We start from the raw sequence: 14,596 nt of genomic DNA, 5'->3' as shown, positions 1-14,596 counted from the left end.
GGGCAGCGGCTTCAGCAGTTGCTACTGAGCATGCGCAGTGCCCGGTGAGTAGCACATTGCCATTGGTAAGGACATAATACACCGCCCCGCCCCCCCGGGCCCCAGACTCCGCCCCCTGCCGGGACCCAGGCTCCGCCCCCCATCCCAGCGGGGCCGGGGCGGATCTTGCTGCAGCTCCTGGGGCCGAGGCAGCTCCGAGGCTTCTCCCAGGTTCGCCGGGTCCGAGTCACTTTCCCGCCCCCACCCCCGGGTCTCTCGCTCACCGGCTCACACGGAGGCGGCAGCAGCAGCAGCTCTATCCTCCCTCCCCCACTGGAGTTCGCATGGTGCATGCGCAGGTTCAGCTGCTGAACCCCGGCCTTAGCTGGGCTGGAGAGGGCGGACGCGCCCCCGGGGCAGGCTGGGAGATGTAGTTCCGGACTCTTCCGGGAGCGGAAGTGACGTTAGCGAGGGAGGCGGAGCCGGAGCGGGAATGCGCGCGGGACGCTGAGGTTCTGCCTGGCCGGTGCGCGGCCGTTGGAGCTTCTCCCGGGGCCAGAGAAGGGTTTGTGCCGTTGGAGCTCTGGGCATGCGCAGATCGCGGCGGGAGAGATCCCTGCGTGGGGCCGGGCGGGCGTCCCGGGGGGAGACCTGCGAAAGGGGGGGGTGGAAAATGTCAGTGCAGCCCAGACATGGCCGGGGGGGGAAGAGCCGGTGACCCCCGAGGAGGGGGGAGAGAAAAGGGGGGGCTGAGATCCCCTTGGATTTACTGCTGCCCCCCCCCACCATGGAGTCCGCCCGTCCTGTCCCATCCTGCCCCCTTTCTCTCTAGGGAGCAACGAGCAACGTCCAGGGTGACCCCCCTTCCCCCAAATCCCTGAGAAGTTCCCTGTTCCCCTCCCTCGGTTGTGCCCCATTTTCTCTCCATTTCACCAGTGTCCAGCTCTCACCGTGGCTGGTGGGGGCTCGGGGGGGTATCTGGGTCCCTGGCCAGGGACTCTGGGGACTGGGTGCCAGGGAAGATCTGGCGGGACCCTGACTGGGGTTGTGGGAGTGTCTGGGGCCCCTGGCTGTGGGCTCTGGGCTCCGGGTACTGGGGGGTGTCTGGGACCCCTGGCTGTGGGCTCTGGGCTCCGGGTACTCAGGGGTGTCAAGGGGCTGCTACTAACCATGATCCTGCTCCCTGATCAGCTTGTGCCAGAATCCTGGCTCCAAGCACCGCCAGGCAGCCCCCAGCCAGGCCCACTCACCGTGATAACTTTCTATCCACTTATCAAATGCTGGGAGGTGAAATCACAGATTTTTCTTTTCTCCCTTCTTGAAAACTAGGGAATATTCATGCCCCACCCCCTGCAAGTCCTTGTCCTATATCTGGGTGGGGTGAGAGGGGTGGGAAGGGGGTCAGCACTGCCACAGGATAGTCTCTTCCACAGCATTCTGGACTCATTCTTTCTGAAATCTGGTTTCATTGAGACCATTGTTAATCAGAGTCGTTGAATATGCACAGTGGGGCAAATGAGATCAGCAGTTCTCCCTGTGAGGAGGGGCTCTCATAAGCTGCTCTCCCCAGAGAGCTAAAGGAGGGATGGTGCTCAGATGCTCTGTCCCTCTCTGCTCAGGATATTAGGGTTCAGCTTCCTGGATCAGAGGCTGCAGCCTCCATTGTGATCTGGGAGACCAGGCTTAGCAGCTGCTGCTCCCCCAGAGGGGGTTCTGTGCTGGGATGTGATCTTAATTAAAGCTTTTTCTCTGCCTGGCCCAGGGGATGACTTTCTGCAGCTGGTACTAGCCCCGTAGGGCAGCACTAGGCCCTGTTAATACAAATTCTGAGCTACAGACTCCAGGTTATTGAAAGACCTCAGGGAAAGTGCTGGGAACTGGCAAGAAAGTAACTACACAAACAGCCCCTCATCATTTCTCCTCCCATTAGCAATTGCCAGGAGAAAATCCAGCCATGGGAAAGCAAAGCCCCCAGGAATGGGACTTTCCCAGCCAGAGGGGTAGAGAGAGAGGACAGGGGAAGGAGAGACTGAAAGGGGCAGTGGGAGAAATGAGTGGGGGAGAGATTTCCAGCTCTCTAGTCCACCCAGACACATGTATTGCAGCATCGCTGAGGAGAATCACTTTCCAATGAACAAGAAAAGGTTCAGACAGAGGAAAAGCCAGTTCCTGACTCCATATTCCCCCTGCCGGGATGTGACTGCCCTGGGGTCAGTGTCCGAGGGAATCCCCCACAGTGACTCCTTTGGTTTTGCTCTTTTCTAGCCGTGTGTTCAGAGACTTGTTACGGGGTGAGGGGGTGAGAAGGGAGGTTAAAAATGTCTCTGTGGGCTTAGCCTGGCAGGAGGGGCCAGTCTACACTGTAATAAAGAGATCAAGCATGTTCCCAGCACGGCAGAGGCTAGGATTTCTGTCTTTAGGGAAAGGGCCTGGGGGAATCATGATGTGAAATTAACTAAAGCCTGTTCTGAAACCTCCACAACTGCCCTTCTCACCCTGCCAGGGCTGCAGAATGACATCCATGTTTTTCTCCAGCTCATCCCATCGCCCCCTGACACAGGAAAGAGAAATGGCTGCAGTGGAGCCAGCTCAGGTAGGGATTATTTTTTTGAGGGGGTGTAGGTGGTTTCCTACAGGAGGGAGTGGGACAGCAAATACACCGGAGATGAGAAGGTTTGCGCAGTCTGGTTTGGAGGTTGGCCTGGGGCAGGAAATGCACAGGGTGGGGAAAGGGGGGGCAGGGGGTGACAAACGTGCTGGGAGTTGTTTAATAAGTGGCCTAGATTCTAGGAAGAGACCCATAAGGTTCGGAGGTGAAAATACTCTAGTTTGTGGAGCAGAAAATAACCCAGCCACATGGTGCTAGGAAAACTGACCAGACTCATAGTGCTGCAGCCTGACCCAACTAACCAGTGGCTGCTGTGAAATATGAAGGGGATACTCACCAGTGAGGGTTAGGGGAGATTCCTCTGCCTTCATATCCAGCTCCTTACAATGGGGAGGGTGTTGAGCTTCCTACCAGGGATCTCTCCGTGGTCCCTGCTAGGGCCTCCCTCTCCTCTATCAGTCTGTGGCTAGTATGTATGTGATGGATCTGCTGGGAGAGATTCATAGATTCATAGACTCTAGGATTGGAAGGGACCTCGAGAGGTCATCGAGTCCAGTCTCCTGCCCTCATGGCAGGACCAAATACCATCTAGACCATCCCTGATAGACATTTAGCTAACCTACTCTTAAATATCTCCAGAGATGGAGATTCCACAGCCTCCCTAGGCAATTTATTCCAGTGTTTAACTACCCTGACAGTTAGGAACTTTTTCCTAATGTCCAGCCTAAATCTCCCTTGCTGCAGTTTAAGCCCATTGCTTCTTGTTCTATCATTAGAGGCTAAGGTGAACAAGTTTTCTCCCTCCTCCTGATGACACCCTTTTAGATACTTGAAAACTGCTATCATGTCCCTTCTCAGTCTTCTCTTTTCCAAACTAAATAAACCCAATTCTTTCAGCCTTCCTTCATAGGTCATGTTCTCAAGACCTTTAATCATTCTTGTTGCTCTTCTCTGGACCCTCTCCAATTTCTCCACATCTTTCTTGAAATGCGATGCCCAGAACTTGACACAATACTCCAGTTGAGGCCTAACCAGCGCAAAGTAGAGCGGAAGAATGACTTCTCGTCTCTTGTTAACAACACACCTGTTAATGCGTCCCAGAATCACGTTTGCTTTTTTTGCAGCAGTATCACACTGTTGACTCATATTTAGCTTGTGGTCCACTATGACCCCTAGATCTCTTTCTGCCATACTCCTTCCTAGACAGTCTCTTCCCATTCTGTATGTGTGAAACTGATTGTTCCTTCCTAAGTGGAGCACTTTGCATTTGTCTTTATTGAACTTCATCCGGTTTACCTCAGACCATTTCTCCAAATTGTCCAGATCATTTTGAATTTTGACCCTGTCCTCCAAAGCAGTTGCAATCTCTCCCAGTTTGGTATCGTCTGCAAACTTAATAAGTGTATTTTCTATGCCAACGTCTAAGTTGTTGATGAAGATATTGAACAGAGCCGGTCCCATAACAGACCCCTGCAGAACCGCACTTGTTATACCTTTCCAGCAGGATTGGGAGCCATTAATAACTACTCTCTGAGTACGGTTATCCAGCCAGTTATGTACCCACCTTATAGTAGCCCCATCAAAATTGTATTTAACTAGTTTATCGATAAGGATATCATGCGAGACCGTATCAAATGCCTTACTGAAGTCTAGGTATACCACATCCACCGCTTCTCCCTTATCCACAAGACTCGTTATCCTGTCAAAGAAAGCTATCAGATTGGTTCAACACGATTTGTTCTTTACAAATCCATGCTGGCTATTCCCTATCACCTTACCACCTTCCAAGTGTTTGCAGATTTCTTTAATTACTTGCTCCATTATCTTCCCTGGCACAGAAGTCAAACTAACTGGTCTGTAGTTTCCTGGGTTGTTTTTATTTCCCTTTTTATAGATGGGCACTATATTTGCCCCCTTCCAGTCTTCTGGAATCTCTCCCGTCTCCCATGACTTTCCAAAGATGATAGCTAGAGGCTCAGATACCTGCTCTATTAACTCCTTCATTATTCTAGGATGTATTTCATCAGGCCCTGGTGACTTGCAGGCATCTAACTTTTCTAAGTGATTTTTAACTTGCTCTTTTTTTATTTTATCTTCTAAACCTACCCCCTTCCCATAAGCATTCACTATGTCAGACATTCCTTCCGACTTCTCAGTGAAGACCGAAACAAAGAAGTCATTAAGCATCTCTGCCATTTCCAGGTTTCCGTTTCCTGTTACTGTTTCTCCCTCCTCACTGAGCAGTGGGCCTACCCTGTCCTTGGTCTTCCTCTTGCTTCTAATGTATTGATAAAAAGTCTTCTTGTTTCCCTTTATTCCCATAGCTAGTTTGAGCTCATTTTGTGCCTTTGCCTTTCTAATCTTGCCCCTGCATTCCTGTGTTGTTTGCCTATATTCATCGTTTGTAATCTGACCTAGTTTCCATTTTTTATATGACTCCTTTTTATTTTGTAGGTCATGCAAGATCTCGTGGTTAAGCCAGGGTGGTCTTTTGCCACATTTTCTCTCTTTCCTACCCATAGGAATAGCTTGCTTTTGGGCCCTTAATAGTGTCCCTTTGAAAAACTGCCAACTCTCCTCAGTTGTTTTTCCCCTCAGTCTTGATTCCCATCAGCTCTCTGAGCTTACCAAAATCTGCCTTCCTGAAATCCATTGTCTCTATTTTGCTGTACTCCCTTCTACCCTTCCTTAGAATTGCAAACTTTATGATTTCATGATCACTTTCACCCAAGCTTCCTTCTACTTTCAAATTCTCCATGAGTTCTTCCCTATTTGTTAAAATCAAGTCGAGAACAGCTTCCTCCCAGTAGCTTTTTCAACCTTCTGAAATAAAAAGTTGTCTGCAATACAGTCCAGGAACTTATTGGATAGTCTGTGCCCCGCGGTGTTATTTTCCCAACATATATCTGGATAGTTGAAGTCCCCCATCACCACCAAATCTTGGGCTTTGGATGATTTTGTTAGTTGTTTAAAAAAAGCCTCATCCACCTCTTCCACCTGGTTAGGTGGTATGTAGTAGACTCCTAGCACGACATCACCCTTGTTTTTTACCCCTTTTAACCTAACCCAGAGACTCTCAACACTTCCATCTCCTTTGTCCACCTCCACCTCAGTCCAAGTGTGTGCATTTTTAATATATAAGGCAACACCTCCTCCCTTTTTCCCTGGCTATCCTTCCTGAGCAAGCTGTACCCATCCATACCAGCATTCCAATCATGTGTATTATCGCATCAAGTTTCGGTGATGCCAACAATATCATAGTTGTATTTATTTATTAGCACTTCCAGTTCTTTCTGCTTATTACCCATACTTCTCGCATTTGTATATAGGCATCTAAGATACTGGTTTGATCTTGCCTCCGAGTTTTGCCCTGACTTTCCTTTCTCTCTGCCATTATAGCCCACGCTCCCTCTTGTTTCTGACCCATCTCCCAGATCTTCATGTTCCCCACTTACCTGTGGGCTTTCCTCATCTGTCCCTGTTGAACCTAGTTTAAAGCCCTCCTCACTAGGTTAGCCAGTCTGTGTGCAAATAGGGTCTTTCCCCTCCTCGAAAGGTGAACACCATCTCTACCTAGCAGTCCTTCCTCGAGTAGCATCCCATGGTCGAGGAAGCCAAAGCTCTCTTGGCGACACCATCTTCATAGCTAGGCATTCACCTCCATGATGCATCTGTCTCTGCCTGGGCCCCTATTTTTGACAGGAAGAATCAAAAAGAATACCACCTGCGCTCCAAACTCCTTCACCCGTACTCCCAGAGCCCTGTAGTCACTCTTGATCTGCACAGCGTCACACCTCTCGGTATCATTTGTGCCCACATGGATGAGTAGCATGGGGTAGTAGTCAGAAGGCCAGATAATCCTCAACAATGCCTCTAACATTTCGGGATATGGTCCCTCGGCAGGCAGCATACCTCCCAAGATGAAATGTCAGGGCGACAGATGGGTGCCTCCGTCCCCCTCAGCAGAGAGTCTCCAACCACCACTACCCTACGTTTCCTATTTTCAGTGTGGCAGCAGACCACCCGGCCTTAGGGGTACGAGGCTTCTCCTCCTTTACTGTAGGGGGTGATACCTTCTCTCCTGTATCAAGAAGAGCATAACAGTTACTTATTACCATGGCGAGAGGGTTCGCAGCAGGGGTGGAGCACTACCCGCTGCCAGAAATAACCAGCTGCCAGTGCCACCCTGAGCCATCTCCTCCTCCACCAGTGGTGTGTCAGCAGTCCTGTGAACTGGGGCAGCTACCTCAGCTGTCTCCACATGGATACTGTCCAGGAATGCTCGTCAACCTAGCCACCTCCTCCTGTAGCTCTCCCACCTGCTGCCTGAGAGATTCCACCAGTAGGCACCTTTCACATTGGATGCCCCCCCCCAGCCTGGATATCAGTAAGAGGCTCTCTCTTTGTCCTCTCACTCTGATGTTTCCTGGATGCTCTGAGCAGGGTGGGAGTGGGACTTTGTTGACGGCAATCCACCCATGGCTTCCCTTTAATGGGCTCCTCTCCCCACAAATAGTGGGGCTGTGAATGGGGCAGCAGGTATTGAGTGTTGGACTCTTGTTCTTTCAGGGGCCGGTAACCTTCGAGGAGGTGGCTGTATATTTCACCAGTGAAGAGTGGGCTCTGCTGGATCCCACTCAGAGAGCCCTCTACTGGGATGTCATGCAGGAGAACTATGAGAATGTGACCTCACTGGGTAAGGGTTACTGTCCCCTCAGTTCTTGGAAGGGGAAATGGAGAGATAAGGTTTACGCCAGCCCCACAATGCCACTTCTGCTCTGCCCAGTTTCAGCATCACCCCAGTATGCCAGTGACACATGCACGACCAGAGACCCTCCCCTGCTGCAGAACACTTTGAGAACAGAGCACAGGAGCCGTATCGCACAGTGTCAAATATCTCCTGCTTGCTTAAGTAAAACTGAGGGTTAAGTGCAGCATAATCAACAGAAGCCTCCTAGGGATCACCAGATGACATTAATAGGCAGCAGGTTTAAAGAAAATAAAAGGAAGTTCTTCTTCACGCAGCACACAGTCAACTTGTGGAACTCCTTGCCTGAGGAGGTTATGAAGGCTAGGACTATAACTGTTTAAAAGAGAACTGGATAAATTCATGGTGATTAAGTCCATGAATGGAATCCCTAGCCTCAGTTTGTCAGAGGATGGAGATGGATGGTAGGAGAGAAGTCACTTGATCATTGCCTGTTCGGTTCACTCCCTCTGGGGCACCTGGCATTGGCCACTGTCGGTAAACAGGATACCGGGCTAGATAGACCTTTGGATCTGACCCAGTACGGCTGTTCTTATGTATGTGTGTGTGCATTTGGTGCAAAGAGCTCCTGGCCCTCGAAGACGGTGTGGAGGCTTTGGAGGCCAGGGTGTTAGAATTGGAGGAGCTAAGGGAGGCAGAGAAATATGTTGATGAGGCTTTCTGGGACACTATAGAATTGTCCCAACTCTGGTCAGACAGCCCCCTGCACTGTTGAGGAGGATGAAAGGCCCAGGGAATGAGAGCAGTCAACGGGAGCAGAGGGAAAGCTTCTCGTAGTTGGGACCCTCCTTCCAGATAGTGTTGGGGTAACCTCTTGCGCTGAGGTTACCTCACCGGGAGAGGGAACTCCAGTCATTAAGAAAAGGCAGCTGTTAGTAATGGAAGATTTGATCATTCGAAACACGGATATCTGGGTTTGTGATGACCGGGAGAACCGTATGGTGACTTGCCTGCCTGGTGCGAAGGTTGTGGATTTCTCAAGGCATCTAGATAGATTTATGTGTAGTGCTGAGGAGGAGCCAATGGTCATGGTACATGTAGATACCAGTGACATAGGGAAGGGTGGGTGAGACGTCCTGGATGCCAAATTTAATCTGCTAGGAAAGAGACTGAAATCCAGGACGTTTATGGTAGCATTCTCAGAAATGCTCCCAGTTCCACACACAGGGCCAGGCAGGCAGGCAGAGCTTCAGAGTCTCAATGTGTGGAGGAGATGATGGTGTAGAGAGATGGGGTTTAGATTTATTAGGAACTGGGGAAACTTTGAGGATGAGGGAGTCTATACAGGAAGGATGGGCTCCACCTAAACCAAAGTGGATCCAGACTGCTGGCACTTAACATTAAAAAGGTTGCAGAGCAGTTTTTAAACTAAGAGATGGGGGAAAGCCAATGGCTGCAGAGGAGCCCGTGGATCAGACAGAGACTTCTCTTAGAGGAGAGTGCAATGATAGAGATTTTTCTAGTTTTAGTCAGGAAGAGAGGCTGGAAGAGGATAAAGTAGGGGCCAGATCAGACGAGAAGCATTCACACACACAAGAATCTAACAGATCAGAAAAGGGCAGACAAACAGGGACAAGTTTTTAAAGTGCTTGTACACAAATGCTAGAAGTGTAAATCATAAGATGGATGAATTAGAGTGCCTCGTGTTAAAAGAGGCTGTTGACATAATTGGCATCACAGAAACCTGGTGGAGTGAGGACAATCAATGGAACACAATCATTCCAGGGTACAAAATATATCGGAAGGACAGAGCAGGTCATACTCTGGGGGTGAGGAGGGGAGTGGCACTGTATGTTAAAGAAAATGTAGACTCAATTGAAGTAAAAATCTTAAATGAAATCGCATGTTCCATAGAATTTCTATGGATAGTAATTCCATGCTCTAATAAGAATATAACAATAGGGATCTATTATTGACCATCTGTCAAAGACAGTGATAGGATGAAATGCGAAGGGAAATTAGAAAGGCTATCAAAATAAAGAACTCCATAATAGTGGGAGATTTCAATTATCCCCATATTGACTGGGTCCATGTCAGCTCAGGACAAAATGCAGAGACAAAATTTCTCGATACTTGAAATGACTGTTTCTTGGAGCAGCTGGTACAAGAACCTGCAAGGGGAGAAGCAACTCTCCATTTAGTCCTAAGTGGAGCGCAGGATCTTGTCCAAGAGGTAACTATAACAGGACCACTTGGAAATAGTGATCATAATCTAACAAAATTTAATATTCCTGTGGTGGGAAGGACAGCTCAACACTGTGGCATTTAATTTCAGAAAGGAAAACTGTGCAAAAATGAGGGGATTAGTTAAACAGAAATTAAAAGGTACAGTGACTAGAGTGAAATCCCTGCAAGCTGCATGGACGCTTTTCAAAGACACAATATTAGAGGCCCGACTTAAATGTATACCCTAAATTAAAAAACACAGCAAAAGAACTAAAAAGAGCCACTGTGGCTTGGCTTAACCATGTAAAAGAAGCAGTGAGAGATAAAAAGGCATCTTTTTAAAAGTGGAAGTCAAATCCTAGTGAGGTGTATATAGAAGGGAGCATAAGTACTGCCAAATTAAGTGTAAAAATGTAATAAGAAAAGCCAAAAAGGAGTTTGAGGAACAGCTAGTCAAAGACTCAGAAGGTAATAACAAAATGTTTAAGTACATCAAAGGCAGGAAGCTTGCTAAACAACCAGTGGGGCCCCTGGACGATTGAGATACAAAATGAGCCCTTAAAGACAATAAAGTCATTGCGGAGAAACTAAATGCATTCTTTGCTTCAGTCTTCATGGCTGAGGATGTTAGGGAAATTCCCAAACCTTTTGTGGGTGACAAATCTGAGGAATTTCCACAGAGTGAAGTGTCACTAGAGGAGGTTTTGGAACTAATTGATAAACTTAAGTGTAACAAGTCACCGGAACCAGATGGTATTTACCCAAGAGTTCTGAAGGAACTCAAATGTGAAATTGGGGAACTATGAGCTATGGTTTGTAACGTGTCCTTTAAATCAGCTTCTGTACCCAGTGACTGGAAGATTGCTAATGTAATGCCAATATTTAAAAAGGGCTCTAGAGGCGATCCTGGCAATTACAGACTGGTAAGTCTAACGTCTGTGCGAGGCAAATTAGTTGAAACAATAATAAAGAAAAAAATTGTCAGGCACTTACAAGAACAAAAATTGTTGGGCAAAAGTCAACATGGTTTCTGTAAAGGGAAATCATGTCTTACTAGTCTATTAGAGTTCTCTGAAGGTGTCAACAAACAAGTGGACAAGGGGGATCCAGTGGACATAGTGTACTTAGATTTCCAGAAAGCCTTTGACAAGGTCTCTCACCAAAGGCTCTTACATAAATTAAGTTATCATGAGATAAGAGGGAAGATCTTTTCATGAATTGAGAACTAGTTAAAAGACAGGGAACAAAGGGTAGGAATAAGTGGTAAATTTTCAGAATGAAGAGGAGTAACTAGTGGTGTTCCCCGAGGGTCAGTCCTAGGACCAATCCTATTCAACTTATTCATAAATGATCTGGATAAAGGGGTAAACAGTGAGGTGGCAAAGTTTGCAGATGATACTAAACTGTTCAAGATAGTTAAGACCAAAGCAGACTGCGAAGAACTTCAAAAAGATCTCACAAAACTAAGTGATTGGGCAACAAAATGGCAAATGAAATGTAATGTGGATAAATGTACTGTGGCAAGGCACCTTCTCAATCTCCTCAGTCTCTGCTGCTTTTAGCCCTGGTAAGACAGGCTCAGGTAATGCAGTCCCCCATGGGACACAGGGGAAGTTTGTTCCCCGTATCTCCACCAGTCCTGGTTAGCGAATTCTAACCCCCATGTGGGAGAAAGTACTGCCTCTCCTGGAGGGTCTCACTGTTTTGCTACTCCTGGCAGCAGGGCTTCTTCTCTCTCTGCTCTCCCCCATTCCTTCCACAGGGAAGGGTTTAAAAAGGTCTCAGGCAGCCCCAAGTTTTAATCAGCTGGTCCCCGTTAACCTCAGGTAGCTCCCCCCTCAGCTGATTCTAATTTGTTACCTTGGTAACCTTTCACAGCTGAACCTGATTGACCTGTGGTTGCCTCTCAGTTGATAAGGAGGAGGGCCTTTTAACCTTCTGATACTGATTCCTACCCCTCCCTTGCAGCTGTCTGCCCTGAGTTTATCACAGTACAGTAATGCACATTGGAAAAAATAAGCCCAAGTATATATACAATATGACGGGAGCTAATTTTAGCTACAATGAGTCAGGAAAAAGATCTTTTTGTCATTATGGATAGTTCTCTGAAGACATCCAGCAGTGTGCAGCGGAAGTCAAAAAAGCAAACAGGATATCAGGAATTAATTTAAAAGGGATATTCTCTGTATTATTGTCTATCTTGTTGCCCTTATATAAATCAGTGGAAATAACTAATTTAGACCCTATCATTTTATATGTCTATTTGGGATTGTTTTCCAATGGGTTGCAATATGTGCCATCTTGACATTCAGTACTGCTAAGATCCTGTATTCAGTAATATCCCTGCCCTTCCTGTTCTCTTTCTCCACTGAGCCCCACGCTTATGTTCCCAGCTTCCCTGGGACTCTCTCTTTGTCTTTGGACCTCTCTGTCAGCAAGAAGCAGTGCCAGGGAGACTTGCCCTCTCTCTGAAGACTTCGATTTCTGGGACGTGGATTTACTTTCTATGTGTTTTAGGAGACTTTGAAATTGAGTGTCTGTGACATTAAGCACAGTACAATCTGGACTGTTGAACAGCTGTGTCCCCTCAGTTCCCCAGGCTGGGGTGCCTTTTACACTGCTTTACTGTGAGAGCAGCCACTCCTGGGCAGTTAACACGCAATCTCCAGCATGTAACTCGCTCCCAGCGACACAGTTTTGAGTGCTGCTAGTCAGTAACTCCCGAATGACAGTACCCCACAGGAGAACCCCAGAAAATTCTCTCCTCCCAGACATCCCCCAGAAATGTGCATCTTGTCCTGTCCAGCACACTACTGAACAATGGGAGCTCATATGAAATCTGTTATTTCATCAGTGGAAAATGACATGCACGAGCCTGGTTATTCCAAATGGAGTGTCCAACACACTTTAATCCAACCACAGTGGTTAGATAAAACAATAAACCAAGATTGTTAACTACTAAAAAAAAAAAAAAAAAAAGATTTTCAGTGCCTACAAGTAATGAGGCATAAAAGTCAGAATTGTTTACAAAAGAAATGCAAGAGAGAACACAAACTAATGTTTAACTTAACAAGCTAAAACGGATTTAAAACAAATGTTTCTCACCATCTGCTGAGACAGGCTGGCTTTCCTTTCAGCCAGGAATCCCTCTAGCCTGCCCCTGCTGCCCACATTCAGTTCTTTAGGAGTTGTCATGAGCAGAGGGAAAGTGGAGAGAGAGTCTCATGCATTTTCCACACCTCTTTTTATAATTCAGTCCTTTGTACTAGAAACAAATTCAGTTCTCAGCTGAGTCATGGTGACAGGCTGTCATAGATATGAGCTTCAAGTGGTCCCTGTGATGGAATGTAAATGGCTTCTTCACACCTTCCCCCTCCTGGAGAATGGCTATTTGACCAGCTGTTTGCCTTGCTGTCTCTGAGGAACTTAGGGTTAGAGTTGCAACTTTTTCAGTAATATCATACTGTAAAATCTCATCACTTTACATACAATGTTGCTACATGTTTTAAGGAGGATATTCAGTAGATTGTGTCTTTTCAAATGTTACCTCACAAGCCATAGAGTGATAAATGAAGGGGAGGGGAAGGATCTCCCTTTTATAAACGCCCAACCAGCCAGATTGCTGTAAAATCCTTGTTGGTATGATTTCTCTGCTTGCTTTACCTGTAAAGGGTTAACAAGCCCACAGGTAAAAGAAAAGGAGTGGGCTCCTGACCAAAAGAGCCAATGGAAAGGCTAGAACTTTTTTAAATGGGACAGTAACTTTCCCTTTGTCTGTTGTTCTCCAGAGAAGGGAGGCGATACGGAGTAGCAATGCTGTGTATGGCTTGAAGCAGGTTTGAAAATTCATCTTCCATACCTAGAAGAAATGATTTGGACAGGAAATGTTTAGACAGACACAATCAGGTTTATATTTTTTTATTTTGACTTTTGGAGCTCCTCTGTGCTATCCCAGATGCTTTTGTTTGCTTCTAAGCTTTAAGCTGAACCCCCGAGAAAGCTATTTTGGATGCTTACAAAAATTGTTTCTTTTAAGATCTAGCAAAAGCCCAAGTTCCAGATGTATTGTTTTCCTTTTCAATTTTAATAAAATTTACCTCTTTTAAGAACAGGATTGGATTTTGGGTGTATGCATGTTGTTTGGGCAAGAAGTTTGTGCATGTTGTTTGATTATCTAGTAGCCACAGCTAATTTCCTTTGTTTTCTTTCTCAGCTCTTGCCCGGAGGGGAGGTGAAAGGGCTTGAGGGTACCCCAGAGGGAAGAATTCTCAAGTGCTCCTTCCTAGGTCCAAGGGTTTGGGTGTTTTTTGCATTTGAGTGGTGGCAGCATTTACCAAGACAAGGTTAGAGAAAAGCTGTAACTTTGGGGGTTTAATACAAACCTAGAGTTGCACAAATTAATTTTTAGAATCCTGGCAGGCTTCCACTTTCTGCACTTGGAGTGACAGAGTGGAGATTCAGCCCTGACACATACTATGAACAAAATTGATCCTAATTTTCTAGAAGAGTGAACATAGAGGCACAGACTTGCACAGTGTCTGTCTGTGTGTTCCCAACATATCTGTGGGTATTTCAGTCCCTCGCAAACAAGGTGTTCGGCATCTTCAAACATCTGGGGAACCGGTCCTGGGAATTCACTGATTTATTAAGTGACACTGTATGGAATTGAGAGACACTTGATATTATTATTATTTTATTATACATACCAATATGATGAAATTGCAATGAATCGTGCTAGATATGCCATGTAAGGTGTCAATGAAAATGTTATGATTTTCCAGGTTTGATAATCTTGTTTCTATCTTTGTATTGTGAGTTATAGATATGTAGGGTATATCTGTATTCCAGACTTGTGTAGTGTTTCTGAGTGACACCACCAGACATACTGGCATCAGTGCTGCCCAACCTGTTCGATGGCCATCCGGGGTCATCAGCTGTACAATGAACCTATTGAGTCAGCAAGACATGCAGGGGTATGCCTGTGTACTGAGACCTCCAAGGCTTTTCCATGCCATGTGCTGTGAAGCTTGTGTTTGGGACACAGGAAGTAGAAGCCGCGTGGCAAAAGGAATATA

The 14,596-nt window shown here is 46.7% G+C and overlaps 1 protein-coding gene and 1 pseudogene across 9 annotated transcripts in view; one reads left to right on the top strand and one right to left on the bottom strand.

Moving 5' to 3' along the window:
• LOC127057005 (zinc finger protein 420-like) overlaps window positions 1-14,596 on the bottom strand; it is a 482,458-nt pseudogene that overhangs the window by 14,226 nt on the left and 453,636 nt on the right.
• Window positions 1-14,596, top strand: part of LOC127056975 (zinc finger protein 883-like) — a 305,218-nt gene that overhangs the window by 287,077 nt on the left and 3,545 nt on the right. For 3 of the 9 annotated variants that reach the window (XM_050965477.1, XM_050965483.1, XM_050965475.1), the window contains exon 1: window positions 7,192-13,864. The exons of 3 other annotated variants lie outside the window; for them this stretch is intronic. In XM_050965477.1, coding sequence (XP_050821434.1) covers window positions 13,651-13,864 — 214 coding nt within the window. In that variant the 5' untranslated portion in view covers window positions 7,192-13,650. Of the gene's footprint in view, window positions 1-149; window positions 211-2,461; window positions 2,573-7,156; window positions 13,865-14,596 lie in introns of those variants that run through there. 3 more of the 9 variants (XM_050965481.1, XM_050965478.1, XM_050965476.1) reach the window with 3 other exon arrangements.

Source organism: Gopherus flavomarginatus, chromosome 8, assembly GCF_025201925.1.
Source record: "Gopherus flavomarginatus isolate rGopFla2 chromosome 8, rGopFla2.mat.asm, whole genome shotgun sequence".
Taxonomy (NCBI): domain Eukaryota; kingdom Metazoa; phylum Chordata; order Testudines; family Testudinidae; genus Gopherus; species Gopherus flavomarginatus.
This window is presented reverse-complemented; position numbering and strand designations above follow the sequence as displayed.